General features: G+C 40.9%; 1 protein-coding gene across 1 annotated transcript; it reads right to left on the bottom strand.

Annotated features, from left to right (window-relative positions):
• Positions 1-3,951: 3,951 nt before the first annotated feature.
• On the bottom strand, positions 3,952-10,487 carry SCRG1 (stimulator of chondrogenesis 1). Its single transcript, XM_053595890.1, has 3 exons — positions 10,420-10,487; positions 5,809-6,064; positions 3,952-4,181 (listed from the first exon to the last, which is right to left on the bottom strand). The coding sequence occupies exons 2-3, from the start codon at positions 6,048-6,050 to the stop codon at positions 4,127-4,129; spliced, it is 297 nt and encodes a 98-aa protein (XP_053451865.1). The 5' UTR covers positions 6,051-6,064; positions 10,420-10,487; the 3' UTR covers positions 3,952-4,126.
• Positions 10,488-12,303: the final 1,816 nt, after the last annotated feature.

The raw sequence follows: 12,303 nt of genomic DNA, 5'->3' as shown, positions 1-12,303 counted from the left end.
CTTGGGTTACAAACAAACCAGTTTATGGTGTTCTGTAACAAGGCTCTCCATAAGGATAATTTAGAATTGAATGATTAAATGAATAAATCAGTTACTAGTTTTTCCTTCTCTGCATGTGAAAACCTGAATGGTGTAAGTGATTTGTTGGTGCACCATCTTTACTCTAGGTTGGTCTCACTGTTTATGTGGTCACTTACCTACAGCATCACTTTTATCTTAACTTTTTTTTTTTTTTTTGTAGAGACAGAGTCTTACTTTATGGCCCTCGGTAGAGTGCCGTGGCCTCACACAGCTCACAGCAACCTCCAACTCCTGGGCTTAAGCAATTCTCTTGCCTCAGCCTCCCGAGTAGCTGGAACTACAGGCACCCACCACAACACCCGGCTATTTTTTTTTTTTTTTTTTTTGGTTGCAGTTCAGCCGGGGCCGGGTTTGAAACCGCCACCCTCAGTATATGGGGCCGGCGCCTTACCGACTGAGCCACAGGCGCCGCCCTATCTTAACTTTTTTATTCAATTTTATAGTCTGCATTTACCCCTGCGACCCTGACTCCAAAGTCCACTGCAGGTCCAGGTGCGCCCACAGTAAAGAGAAAGGTGATTACAGTGGAAACAAAAGTAGGAACAATTAAGCATTGGGGGAAAGGGTCACTCATTGGAAAAGCATCAGCTTCCCTGGTTCTACTGTTGGAACAACTACCAAAGATAAAGTGAGAACTATGGAACACATGAAAGGCAGGGCTCTCTTGAAAGCATCAGTTATTACTAAGCAGTGTAGCAGATTAACTATTGAAGTGGAAAGGTTGTTATTGATTTGGTGGGAAGATCAAAATAAGCATAACATTGCTATTAGGCTAGCATTGATGCAACATTAGGTGACGTTAACCTTTAATATTCTATTCTGAAATTTCTACTATCAGGCCAGGCATGATGGCTCACACCTGTAATCCTAGTACCCTGGGAGGCCGAGGAGGTGAGATCACCTGAGCTCATGAGTTTGAGACCAGACCCTCGTCTCTAAAAATTCCCAGATGTTGTGGTAGGCACCTGTAATCTCAGCTACTGGGAAGCTGAGGCAAGAGAATCACTTTAGCCCAGGAGTCTGAGGTGCTGTGAGCCATGATGCCACGGCACTCTACCAGGGGCAACAAAGTGAGACTGTCTCAAATTAAAGAAAAGGAACTTCTACCCTATCTAAACTTTCCATATGAGTTTGTTTTTATGTTTTATTTATTTGAATTAAAAGAAAGAGCATAATAGTTTCTTTAACTTCTTATTACAGTATAGGGATATTATTATAGTATTACCCTATATTATTACCCTATTACCCTATTGTTACCCTATATTACCCACATATGAATCATTATAGTATTGCTATCGTGATCATCATCACGTATGTGCTGTTCTTCAGGGATTCAAGTTACATAGAGCCCAATCTAAAGATGTGTTCAGGTGTGTTTCTCATCCATATCCTGGGAGCCACCTGCATAAATCTATAATAATCTGTGAAATCCTATTTATTAAATGTTTAGCTTTTTTTAAATAGTATTTTTTCATAAAGTTTTATAGTAGTAAAAAAGGGACACATATTAAAAAGCCATCATTGCCTCACATACACCCTCATGTTGATGTTTAATTTATCAATAGAGATACTAGATCTTTAAAGCTTTTTCTCCCTCAACGAGAGTACAGGGGTCCTCAAACTGCGGCCCGCGGGCCACATGAGGCGGTGTGATTGTATTTGTTCCCATTTTTTTTTTTTTGGCCGGGGCTGGGTTTGAACCCACCACCTCCGGCATATGGGACCGGCACCCTACTCCTTGAGCCACAGGTGCTGCCCTCCCATTTTTTTTTTTTTTTTTTACTTCAAAATAAGATATGCAGTGTACATAGGAATTTGTTCATACTTTTTTTAAAAGTATAGTCCGGCCCTCCAACGGCCTGAGGGACAGTGAATTGGCCCCCTGTTTAAAAAGTTTGAGGATGCCTGGTCTAGAAAATAAAACAGATTTACTTAACGGTTTTCCTTGTTTACATATTCTACTCACTGAAGAAGAAAAGGCCAATCAAAGCACATACTATCTTGGTAAGACAACCATTTTGATTTTTCTTTTTAAAATTCCACTTCACATATTGTGTAGGATTTCTTACTGTCTGAAAATCTGACGTACATGTGTGCACACTTTAAGAGCAACTGAACTGTGAGTATCTACAAATTGTTTGCTCCAGACACTGACTGAACACTAGAGATACCAGATTCTGCTCTGGCATATCTGAGAAGATACTGCTCTGGAGTATCTGAGACCGAGACCTCCCAGGACATATTTCAATGAATATTGTCACTTTTATTCATGAAGTGGTAACTCCTAGATTGCCTTGTGGTGTGGTGTTTGTTAAACTTTTCCCCATGATACTTTATATAGCACATTGATAAATAATTGTCTGTTTATAATGATTACACTTTTGTTAGAGCACAAGTTCCAAGAGGTTAAGTCCATCTCATTCATTAATATATCCCCAGACCAAGCATTTAGTATATTTTTATAATATGAAAGACTTCCTGAAATAATCTCTGATAGCCACTGTGCGTCAATGAGTTATGTTCCCAAGCTATCTCCTCTAACAATTGGAAGATATCTTTAGAGACACCTGTTTCATTTACTTCTAAAATTAATGTGACTTTCCCAGCCTGAGCAAGAGGGAAACCCCATCTCTACTAAAAATAGAAAAATTAGCTGGGCATTGTGACAGGTGCCTGTAGTCCCAGGTACTTGGGAGGCTGAGGCAGGAGGCTCACCTGAACCCAGGAGTTTGAGGTTGCTGTGAGCTATGATGCCATGGCACTCTAGTCATGGAGACAGAATGAGACTCTCTAAAAAAAAAAAGTGACTTTAAATTATCTATTATCTGTTTCTTTTAACGTTTTTTGTTATTCTCCAGAAAAATTGATATTTCAGGGATATGTGATATATATCCTGGCTTTAAGCTCTGATCCCCATCCCTTGATCCATAATTTTTCCATGGACCAAGGATGAGGTGCCATGGTTTCAGGATGATTCAGTTTCATTACATTTACTGTGTACTTTATTTCTATTACTATTACATTGTAATGTATAATGAAATAATCATGCAGCTCGCCATAATGCAGAATCAGTGGGAGCCCTGACTCGTTTTCCTGCAACTAGATGGTCCCATCCTGTATTTGCAGCTGCTCCCTGGCACAAGTATCACCTAAACTCTACCACAGATCATTGAGCATTAGATTCTCATGAGGAACTTGCAACCCAGACCCTTAACATGTGCAGTTTACAGGAGGGTTGGTGCTCCTTTGAGAATCTAATGCTGCTGAAGATCTGACAGGAGGAGGAGCTCAGGTGGTGATGCCAGCAATGAGGAGCGGCTGTAAATACAGATGAAGCTTGTTTCCAAATGACCTGCTAACCTCCTGCTATGCAGCCTGGTTCCTGCCTGGTTCCTCCCTGGTCTGTGGCCAGGAGGTGGGTACCACAGGTTTTAAGGACATAGTTTGTGTGTGTGGTACGTGGGCTTTGGAATTGGAACTCTTAAAATTATGTTTTCATTTTTAGTGAACACCTTACACTGGAGTTAATATCTTGAAAATGTGGCTGAGAATATTTATCTCAAAAGTTTTTGTTGCTACTGTTTAAAAAGAGTAAAATAAAATGTACTTAAAGTACTTGGTCTATATAATATGTGTTCAATATTGACCTTTTTTCTTACTAGGAAACTTCCAGTTTCCCTACTGAATTCTCTTACTGAGTTTAGTGAACATCTCGTAGTTGAAATTGTCTAGCTAATTTTTTTTTTGCAGTTTTTGTCCGGGGCCAGGTTTGATTCCACCACCTCTGGTATATGGGGCCGGCACCCTACTCCTTTGAGCCACAGGTGCCACCCTCTAGCTAAAATTTTTAACCAATTCACAGACAAAAAATAGATTAAACTAAACTTTTATTACTACTTGTTTAACACAGGTATACTTGTCTTAAGTACAACATTATAGAAGCTGTGCTTTATTGCACTGGATAGAAACTAGAAATGCAGTTACGCTGATATATTGCTATTTGTGAGAAATTAGGGATGGTGTTCTCCGGAATACATGAAGATTCTCAGGGATTGTTGCAAGGAATCACAAAAGAGATCTTTGGTCCAAAGAAGATATCTCTGAAAGAAAATACAGCATCAGTTAAATTCAGCTGAGAACTAAGATACTTGTTAGCCTTTTTTCTGGGTTAAAAATGGACAGTGACTCTCAGGGTTTCAGATAGGACTATTCTTCTTCAGTGAATAATATACAAGATAAATGGGAAGACTTCCTACAGAAGCAATAGAGACCAAAAAGTTATCAATTTATCTACCTTCTCCCATTTGCCATTGATATTATGCTATCATTTCTCTATAAAGAAAGAGAACAATTAAGTAATTTCCAAAATTTACAGTTGTGTATAAAATTATATTTCTCTCCTATGGGGATAGGCCATGAATTTTAAATCTGCAGGTAAGAAACAGAAGGTTAAAGATTTCTTAGAAAGTCACTAAATAAGGCCAGGCGAGAGAAGCCTGTGATCCCAGCACTCTGAGAGGCTGAGGCAGGTGGATCACTTGTGCTCAGGTGTTAGAGACCAGCCTGAGCAAGATAGAGACCTCATCTCTACTAAAAATAGAAAAACTAGCCCTTGTGGCAGGAACCTATAGTCCAAGCTACCTAGGAGGCTGAGGCATGAGGATTGCTTAAGCCCTGGAGTTTGAGGTTGCTGTGGGCTACAAAGCCACAGCACTCTACTTAGGGGACAGAGTAAGACTGTCTCTAATTTATTGATTGATTGATTGATTAAATGAGAAATATATATCCTTAGTAAGATCAGTCTCTTGCTGCTGAGAAAATAATATCCCAAAATCAAAGAGAAGTTATGTATATCTACACTGCTATTCTCATCCATTAACACAGATAATCACAAAATTGTATCATCAAATGTGTCTACTTCAGTAAATTGCTTTCAAGTCATACAAATACAAAAAAGCAAACATATTTCAATATTAGTTGGCATTCCATTCATGTATTCCAGAACAAACTGAGTCATTCTGTGGGATTAACTAACTCAAACTCTCAGTATCATCGTTCATACAGTAATTCTCAAAAAACAGATTCTCATGCAATAGAATCAGCAGGAGGGTTTGTCTCTAGGCCCCACCCCCAGTCTCTGATTCAGGAGGTCTGGGGTGGGGACCAAGGATGGACGTATGATTTTGACAAGGAATCAAGTCATTGGGAAGCTGCTGTTCTGGTCATCACACTCGAAAACCAGCTGGCTTGGAAGCAAAGGAAATCTTGTCCAAGTAAAAAATCTGAGTTCTAGTCCCAATGCTGATATTAACTGCTTATGTGGGAGGGTGTTGGCCTTTCCACCCTCTGTACCATTTCCTAGGTGCGATGGCTATATCTGCCTTTTCCACATGACAGTTTTCTGAGAAGAAAGAACATGTAAAGGGGTATGTTGAAAGTGATTTGAAAAAGCTAATTTCAGTATGAAAAATTCAAGATCATAGGATTGGAAAGGTTCTTTAATAACCAGAGTTTTCTTACACTCTCCCAAATTTCATTTGAATTTTTGCTTAAATGAAAACATTCTATTCTTTACACAGTGGTGATGATCCTAGAACACAGCCGGCACCTAATAGGATTTTACTACGATGGGTGAATAATTTCAGCAAACCCATTAGGAGGCTGGCTTCGAAAGGATCATTCCAAATACATTTCACAGCAACACAATTTGTGGTTTTATTTCCTTACTTCGGACAGCAGAGCAATTCACTGAAATTGCAGTAACATATCATCTCACATCCTTTTCCATCCCAGAAGTGACTCTGGAGGTTTGCGTCCACCTGTGTAAAGTTAGGTATGCCTTCTGGAAGGCTGTGACAGTTGCGATCTTTTAGTATCTTTCTGTAGCAAGAGAGACGGTTTGCAGGCATGGCTTGGATTCCGAGCAGCAAAGGTAGCCCAACGATGACAGTGAAGACCAGAAACTTCATTTTGAGTTTTGGTCCTGAGGTCAAAAACAAAACAAAACAAAACAAAACAAAATGTGTCAGTGTTTGTTTTTAAAAGATGGAATTCATCTGAACATGAAGTTCTGGAGTGTCTCATTAACTCTGTGTTTCTCAGAGTGTAGTTTCTTAACCACTTATGGGGTCTCAGAAGTCACCCATAAAATTGTAGTTTAGGGAAAAGGGGAGATTGTAGCTAAATGCACCAAAGATTCATTATGAAAGTTTACAAAATATTTACAAAATACTCTCTGTTGGTTGCTACCCCATTGTACAATTTTGTAATGAATATAGTGTTTTGTAAATAAACATGCATTTAGCTGCAATTTCCTGTTTTCCCTACATATGGTGACTTTTGGGACACTCTGTACAATAAAAGTCATTTGGAATATTCATTAAAAGTCAAATGCCTTAGCCAGGCACAGTGACTCATGCCTGTAATCCTAGCACTCTGGGAGGCCGAGACAGGTGGATTGCCTAGGCTCAGGAGTTCAAACCCATCTCTACTAAAAATAGAAAAACTGAGACAAGAGGATTGCTTGAGCCCAAGAGTTGGAAGTTGCTGTGTCACAGCACTCTACCCAGGGCAACAGCTTGAAACTCTGTCTTCAAAAAAAAAAAAAAATAGCCTTAGCTCTGCATACACACACAAATAAGAAATGCTGAGGCCAGGTGCAGTGGCTCACACCTGTGATCCCAACCATGTGGGAGGCTGAGGTGGGTGGATTGCCTTGAGCTCAGGATTTTGAGACCAGCCTGAGCCAAAGCAAGACCCTGTCTCTAGTAAAAATAGAAAAACTAAGGAAAAAAATCATTCACTGAAGTAAAACATGCACAAATAAATTTCTGGGAAAGTAAGTAGGGACATGTGTCTCCGTACCGTGCACCTCTTTTGACTGTGTCTGTGCCAGGGTCTCAGTAACACTAAAATGGAAAGTTCCCCACTGTGCAATTTTTTTCTGTATGTGTATTTTCAACACATTATAAATTACATGTTTGAACTGAAGCCTTCTCTTCACAGATAAATAGCTGTGACTATTAATTAACAAATGGAAAGGTACCTAAGCCAGTATGTTCCTGGGATATATTAGTTGTTTTCTGTTTTATTTTACTTTATTTTATTTTATTGTTTTGAGACAGTCTCACTCTGTTACTCTGGGTAGAGTACCGTGGCTTCAGCCTCAATCACAGCAACCTCAAACTCTTGGGCTCAAGCAATCCTCCTGCCTCAGCTTCCCAAATAGCTGGGACTACAGGCACCCACTACAACATCCAGCTAGTTTTTCTATTTTTGGTAGAGACAGGGTCTTGCTCTTGCTCAGGCCGGTCTCCACCTCCTGAGCTCAGGCAATCCACCCACATCGGCCTCCCAGAGTGCTGGGATTATAGGTTTGAGCCATTGCTTATGGCCCCATTTGTTGTTTTATTCATTAAAAGACACCTACCTTAATCCTTGGCAGTCTATCAAAATCACATATTTTCAAGTGCCAACTAGAGTGAAATGGCTTTGGCCAATGTGAAGTCCATTGCTATTTCTCTGCTCTTTGAGTTGAAGTACATACACTTAAAATTTATCCTGGAGGCCAAGGCAGGAGGTCAGGACTTCATCCTTTGGGAGGCCAAGGCAGGAGGTCAGGACTTCATCCTTTGAGGTTAGAAGTTCAAGACTAGCCTTGATCCCATCTCTACTAAAAATAAAAAAACTAGCTGGGTGTGGTGGCAGGTGCCTGTAGTCCCAGCTACTTGGGAGGCTGAGGCGGGAGGATTGTTTAAGCCCAAGAGTTTGAGGTGGCTGTGATTGAGGCTGAAGCCACGGTACTCTATGTCACAGCACTCTAACCAGGATGACAAAGTGAGATTCTATCCCAAATAGAAAAAAAAGAAAAAGAACTGAAGATCTGAAGGAATAAGAAGAGACTCTTAGTTATCTTTTTTATTTTTATTTTTTGATTCAATTTTGTGTAACTAACATTGTTGCACGATACCATTCACATTCCAACAGAAGATGTAATTTTTAAAAATCAATGCAGAGAATACAGAATCAAGACCAAGACATTTCTAATGAAGCCATAAATCACTGCCACCACCATTTGGTAAGGAATTGCATATTTTGATTTTGCTAGGGTATTTAGCACAGGTAAGCTTTTGAATGGCTGGAGTTAAACAGAGACTTAAAAAGAAAAATTCTCCCATTGACTGGCCAAAACAAACAGCGCTCTGCAGTTTAAGTGTTCAGACATTTAAGGTGCGAAGTGCAATGTGGGCAAGTGATGTCAATTCTGGGAACCAGTCTTAAAAGCACTGGAATGAAACAGAGGTGATGAATTAAACAGAAAGGGCAACCTGTTTTTCAATTTCTTTGAAAAAGCAGTAAGAGGGTTGCGCCTGTGGCTCAGTGAGTAGGGCGCCGGCCCCATATGCCGAGGGTGGTGGGTTCAAACCCAGCCCGGGCCAAACTGCAACAACAAAAAAATAGCCGGGCGTTGTGGCAGGCGCCTGTAGTCCCAGCTGCTCGGGAGGCTGAGGCAAGAGAATCTCTTAAGCCCAGGAGTTGGAGGTTGCTGTGAGCTGTGTGAGGCCACGGCACTCTACCGAGGGCAGTAAAGTGAGACTCTGTCTCTACAAAAAAAAAAAAAAAAAAAACCGTAAGAGAGAAGCAAGGCTGCAAAAGCAAATGAAAACTCCAGCCCAGCACTTGACATTGGAAAAATCAAAATTATAGTAGGGAGATATTAAACTTGGTGTCCAGGCTGGGATGTCGCTCATCCATCTTTCCTGAACCCTGAAAAATCATTGTTATTTTTAGAATTTTGTTTTTCTTATTAACTGTCCAAGAAGAGGCTTACATCACAAGGACTGAAGTCCTAAAGTAAAATTTCTTGACTTGGTGCCCATAGCTAAGTGAGTAGGGTGCCGGCCACATATACCCCGGCCCTGGCCAGCTACACAACAATGACAACTGCAACCAAAAGAATAGCCGGGGCTCCGTGCCTGTAACTCAAGCAGCTAAGGCGCCAGCCACATACACCAGAGCTGGCGGGTTCAAATTCATCCCAGGCCTGCTAAACAACAATGACAATTACAACCAAAAAATAGCCAGGCATTGTAGCAGGGACCTGTGGTCCTAGCTACTGTGGAGGCTGAGGCAGGAGAATTGTGTAAGCCCAGCATTTAGAGGTTGCTGCGAGCTGTGACTTCATAGCACTCTACCCAGGGCAACATAGACTCTGTCTCAAAAAAAAAAAAAAAAGTAAAATTTCTCAGAGTGTGTGTTCAAGGAATAGAAGTGGTAGTAGAAAGTAAATAAACAATTTAGTACCAAAAAAAAAAAAAGGAAAAGGAAAAAGCGAATAAGCCTTTTCAATGTCCTTAAAACAGATATATCGGGAGGCTCCTGTGGCTCAAAGGAGTAGGGTGCCGGCCCCATATGCCGGAGGTGGTGGGTTACAACCCAGCCCTGGTCAAAAACTGCAAAAAAAAAAAAAAAAAAAACAATGAGATATGTCAGCCTAAATACCCAAGATACCTGTATCAGTGAAGAAACAAAACTCTGTATCCCCCAAGGTGATCTCTCAGGCCATGCTAGAAGCTGATATTAATATTTATTCTTGTGTCATTCTAATCTGGCCACAATAAATCACCATCCTTGGAGAAAAGGAGCAGCACTTGGGAGAGTTTATCACAGCCCATGTAAAGTAAGTTAAAACATTTCCAAGTGGAATTTTTCTGAGCCCCAAAGGGAAAAGTGTTCTCTTTATCTTAGCAGTACAGACACGGTGTTGTGCCCTAGGTGAGGACACCCAGGATGAAGGCAATGAATTACCTCTTTGTATCACACGTTTATACCAGTTTCTTTTCAGGAATTGGGATTTTTAAGAGCAAAAAAAAAGTACTTACTTAGATAGGGCTTGGTATACAGTATACTAAGGTATCCTTGGTCTACAGTAGGTAGGATGAATATTATCTTTTTGCTGCATTCAAAACAACCTTACCCCCTTCATCATCTCACCTAGTTCTCAGGGATGGGGAAGAAGTCCTGTTGTGTGCAGCTATATTCAGAGTGGGTTTGGGCATAAAATGATGAGCCGTCAGGAATCTGCCTCTTTGTAAAATGACAGTTAAATGACTCCACCGTCAGGGAGGGTATGCTTTCCAGGGTGACTCTTAGCCTTACTTCTCAGAAGCATCACCTTTTCCAGAGTGCAGGTACAGGACCCTCCTTTGTCCCTTAGTCTTTTCTTTCTAACTCAACACATGACATACATTTCTTAATCCTAATCTGCCTCAGCAGTTTGAAGCAGAAGAAAGAAAAGCTAAGATTTTTATTTTTTTAACAGAGAAAAAAATTACATACCCTTTTCTTCTTCTCCTTTCCTCTTGGTCTTCCTGGGGGAGGCAGCTTCTTAAATGCCTTGCTCTCTGGGTGAGTTTGGGCAAAGGGAGGAGAGAGGAGGTGCTTGGAAGGAGGCACTTCACAAACAAGCCTTTGTCTGCCGTGTCTTGGGCCTGGGATCATAGACAGGCTGCTCCAGCCAGGACTGGGGCAGGAGGACGACGCCTGTAAGCTCTGCCTCCATCCCTATGAGTCTTCCAAACCAGGCGAGAATCAACTAAAGAGCTCCTTTACAGAGAAATGACTGTTCTATACAAGGACCTCAGGGAGATTTTCAAGGAACACAGGGGAATTATTATTATTTTATCTTAAGAGAAATAGAAGGAGAGGGAAGGGGGGAGAAGATGAAGCAACAGAAACAGAAGAGGAGGAGGAGGAATGGCTAGCTGGGTGCCTCTTCCCTTAGCCACAATTTATTGTGGGGTTTCTTTTTATTCACCAAATTTTTCTCAGTATAACATTTGGGTGGAAGATTTATTCCAATTCCTGTTCCATCTCTCTAGTTTCTCACCCAAAGAGCCATGACTAGTGAATGAAGAGCAAAAATAAATGAGTTAAAAAAGAGATACAATCTGCATCTTGGAAATCCAGGCACAAAAGGAAATTCGTTCTCTTTTTGAGCAAACGGTGCTAGAATTCTAGCATCCATGAACTATCTTTTAGGTTTGTTTTTTTTTTTTTTTAAAGCAAAATTGAGAGTAGTGTTCTGAGAATTAGCTAGGGATGAATAGACAGAAATGGAAGGAAAGGGCATTCCAGGTTGCAGTAACAGAGGCACCACAGAGAAGGAGAGGGTGGCAATTTCAGGAATTACATACAGGTAGTTCGGTGTGGCTGGAAACAGAGATGGTGGTAGGTGAAATCAGGGAGACAAAAAGAAGCAAGTTGATAAAAGACCTCCTATGACGTGCTACAGATCGTAGATTTTTATCCTGAAGGTGAATGGAAATGATAACAGTATATTTAAAAGGATGTACCCCTGGCCACACGCAGTGAGCTCAGGCCTGTGATCCTAGCCCTCTGGGAGGCTGAGGTGGGAGGATCACTTGAGCTCAGGAGTTCTAGTTTAGCCTAAGCAAGAGTGAGACCCCATCTCTACTAAAAATGGAAAAACTAACTGGGCATAGTGGTAGGTGCCTGTAGTCCCAGCTACTTGGGAGGCTGAGACAGAAGAATCACTTGAGCCCAGGCATCTGTGGTTGCTGTGAGCAGTGATGCCACAGCACTCTACCCAGGGTGATGGAGTGAGCCTCCATCTCCAAAAAATAACTACATAAATAAATAAAGACTTGATGACCAAGTAGGTATTTATGTTTAGGGCAGAGGTAAGATGTACTTTCTTTACATTTTCAAAGGTTTGGATTCATTTGTCTAGAAAAAGAAAATAAAAGGAAGCGTTGTCATTCATCTGGGAGAAGGAGTGCAAGAGTTTTGGCTGGAGCACAAGTGAGGAAATAGAGTTCGTCGGTGAAAGCTGAGTTTAAGAAGCCCTGGAGCAACTGGGAATGAATGATGAGTAGGCAGCTGGCTGCCTGGACCTGGAGCTCAGGGAAAAGTCTGGTCTATTAGAATTTATCAACTAATTAAGAAAATATTAAATAATATCACCTTGGTTGAGCATGGTGGCTCATGCCTTTAGTCCCAGCTACTCAGAAGGCTGAGACAGTAGGATCATTTGGGCCCAGGAGTTCAAGACCAGCCTGGGCTAAATAGCAAGACCCTATTTCTACAAAAAAAAAAAAAAAAGAGAGAGAGAGAGAGAGAAGAATGAATGAAAGAAATTGAATCTCTCTTCACAAGTTCAAAAGGAATTAAATACCAGTTTTGACTCTAGTTCTGGCTCTC

This window comes from Nycticebus coucang, chromosome 1 (genome assembly GCF_027406575.1).
Source record: "Nycticebus coucang isolate mNycCou1 chromosome 1, mNycCou1.pri, whole genome shotgun sequence".
In the NCBI taxonomy this organism is placed as follows: Eukaryota; Metazoa; Chordata; class Mammalia; order Primates; family Lorisidae; genus Nycticebus; species Nycticebus coucang.
This window is presented reverse-complemented; position numbering and strand designations above follow the sequence as displayed.

Excerpts from the sequence above, each read along its gene's own strand:
- SCRG1 (XM_053595890.1), bottom strand. The coding sequence starts at position 6,050 with ATGAAGTTTCTGGTCTTCACTGTCATCGTTGGGCTACCTTTGCTGCTC. Across the intron at positions 4,182-5,808 it reads GAATTGCTCTGCTGTCCGAA|AGATATCTTCTTTGGACCAA; the intron begins GTAAGGAAATAA and ends ATTTTCTTTCAG.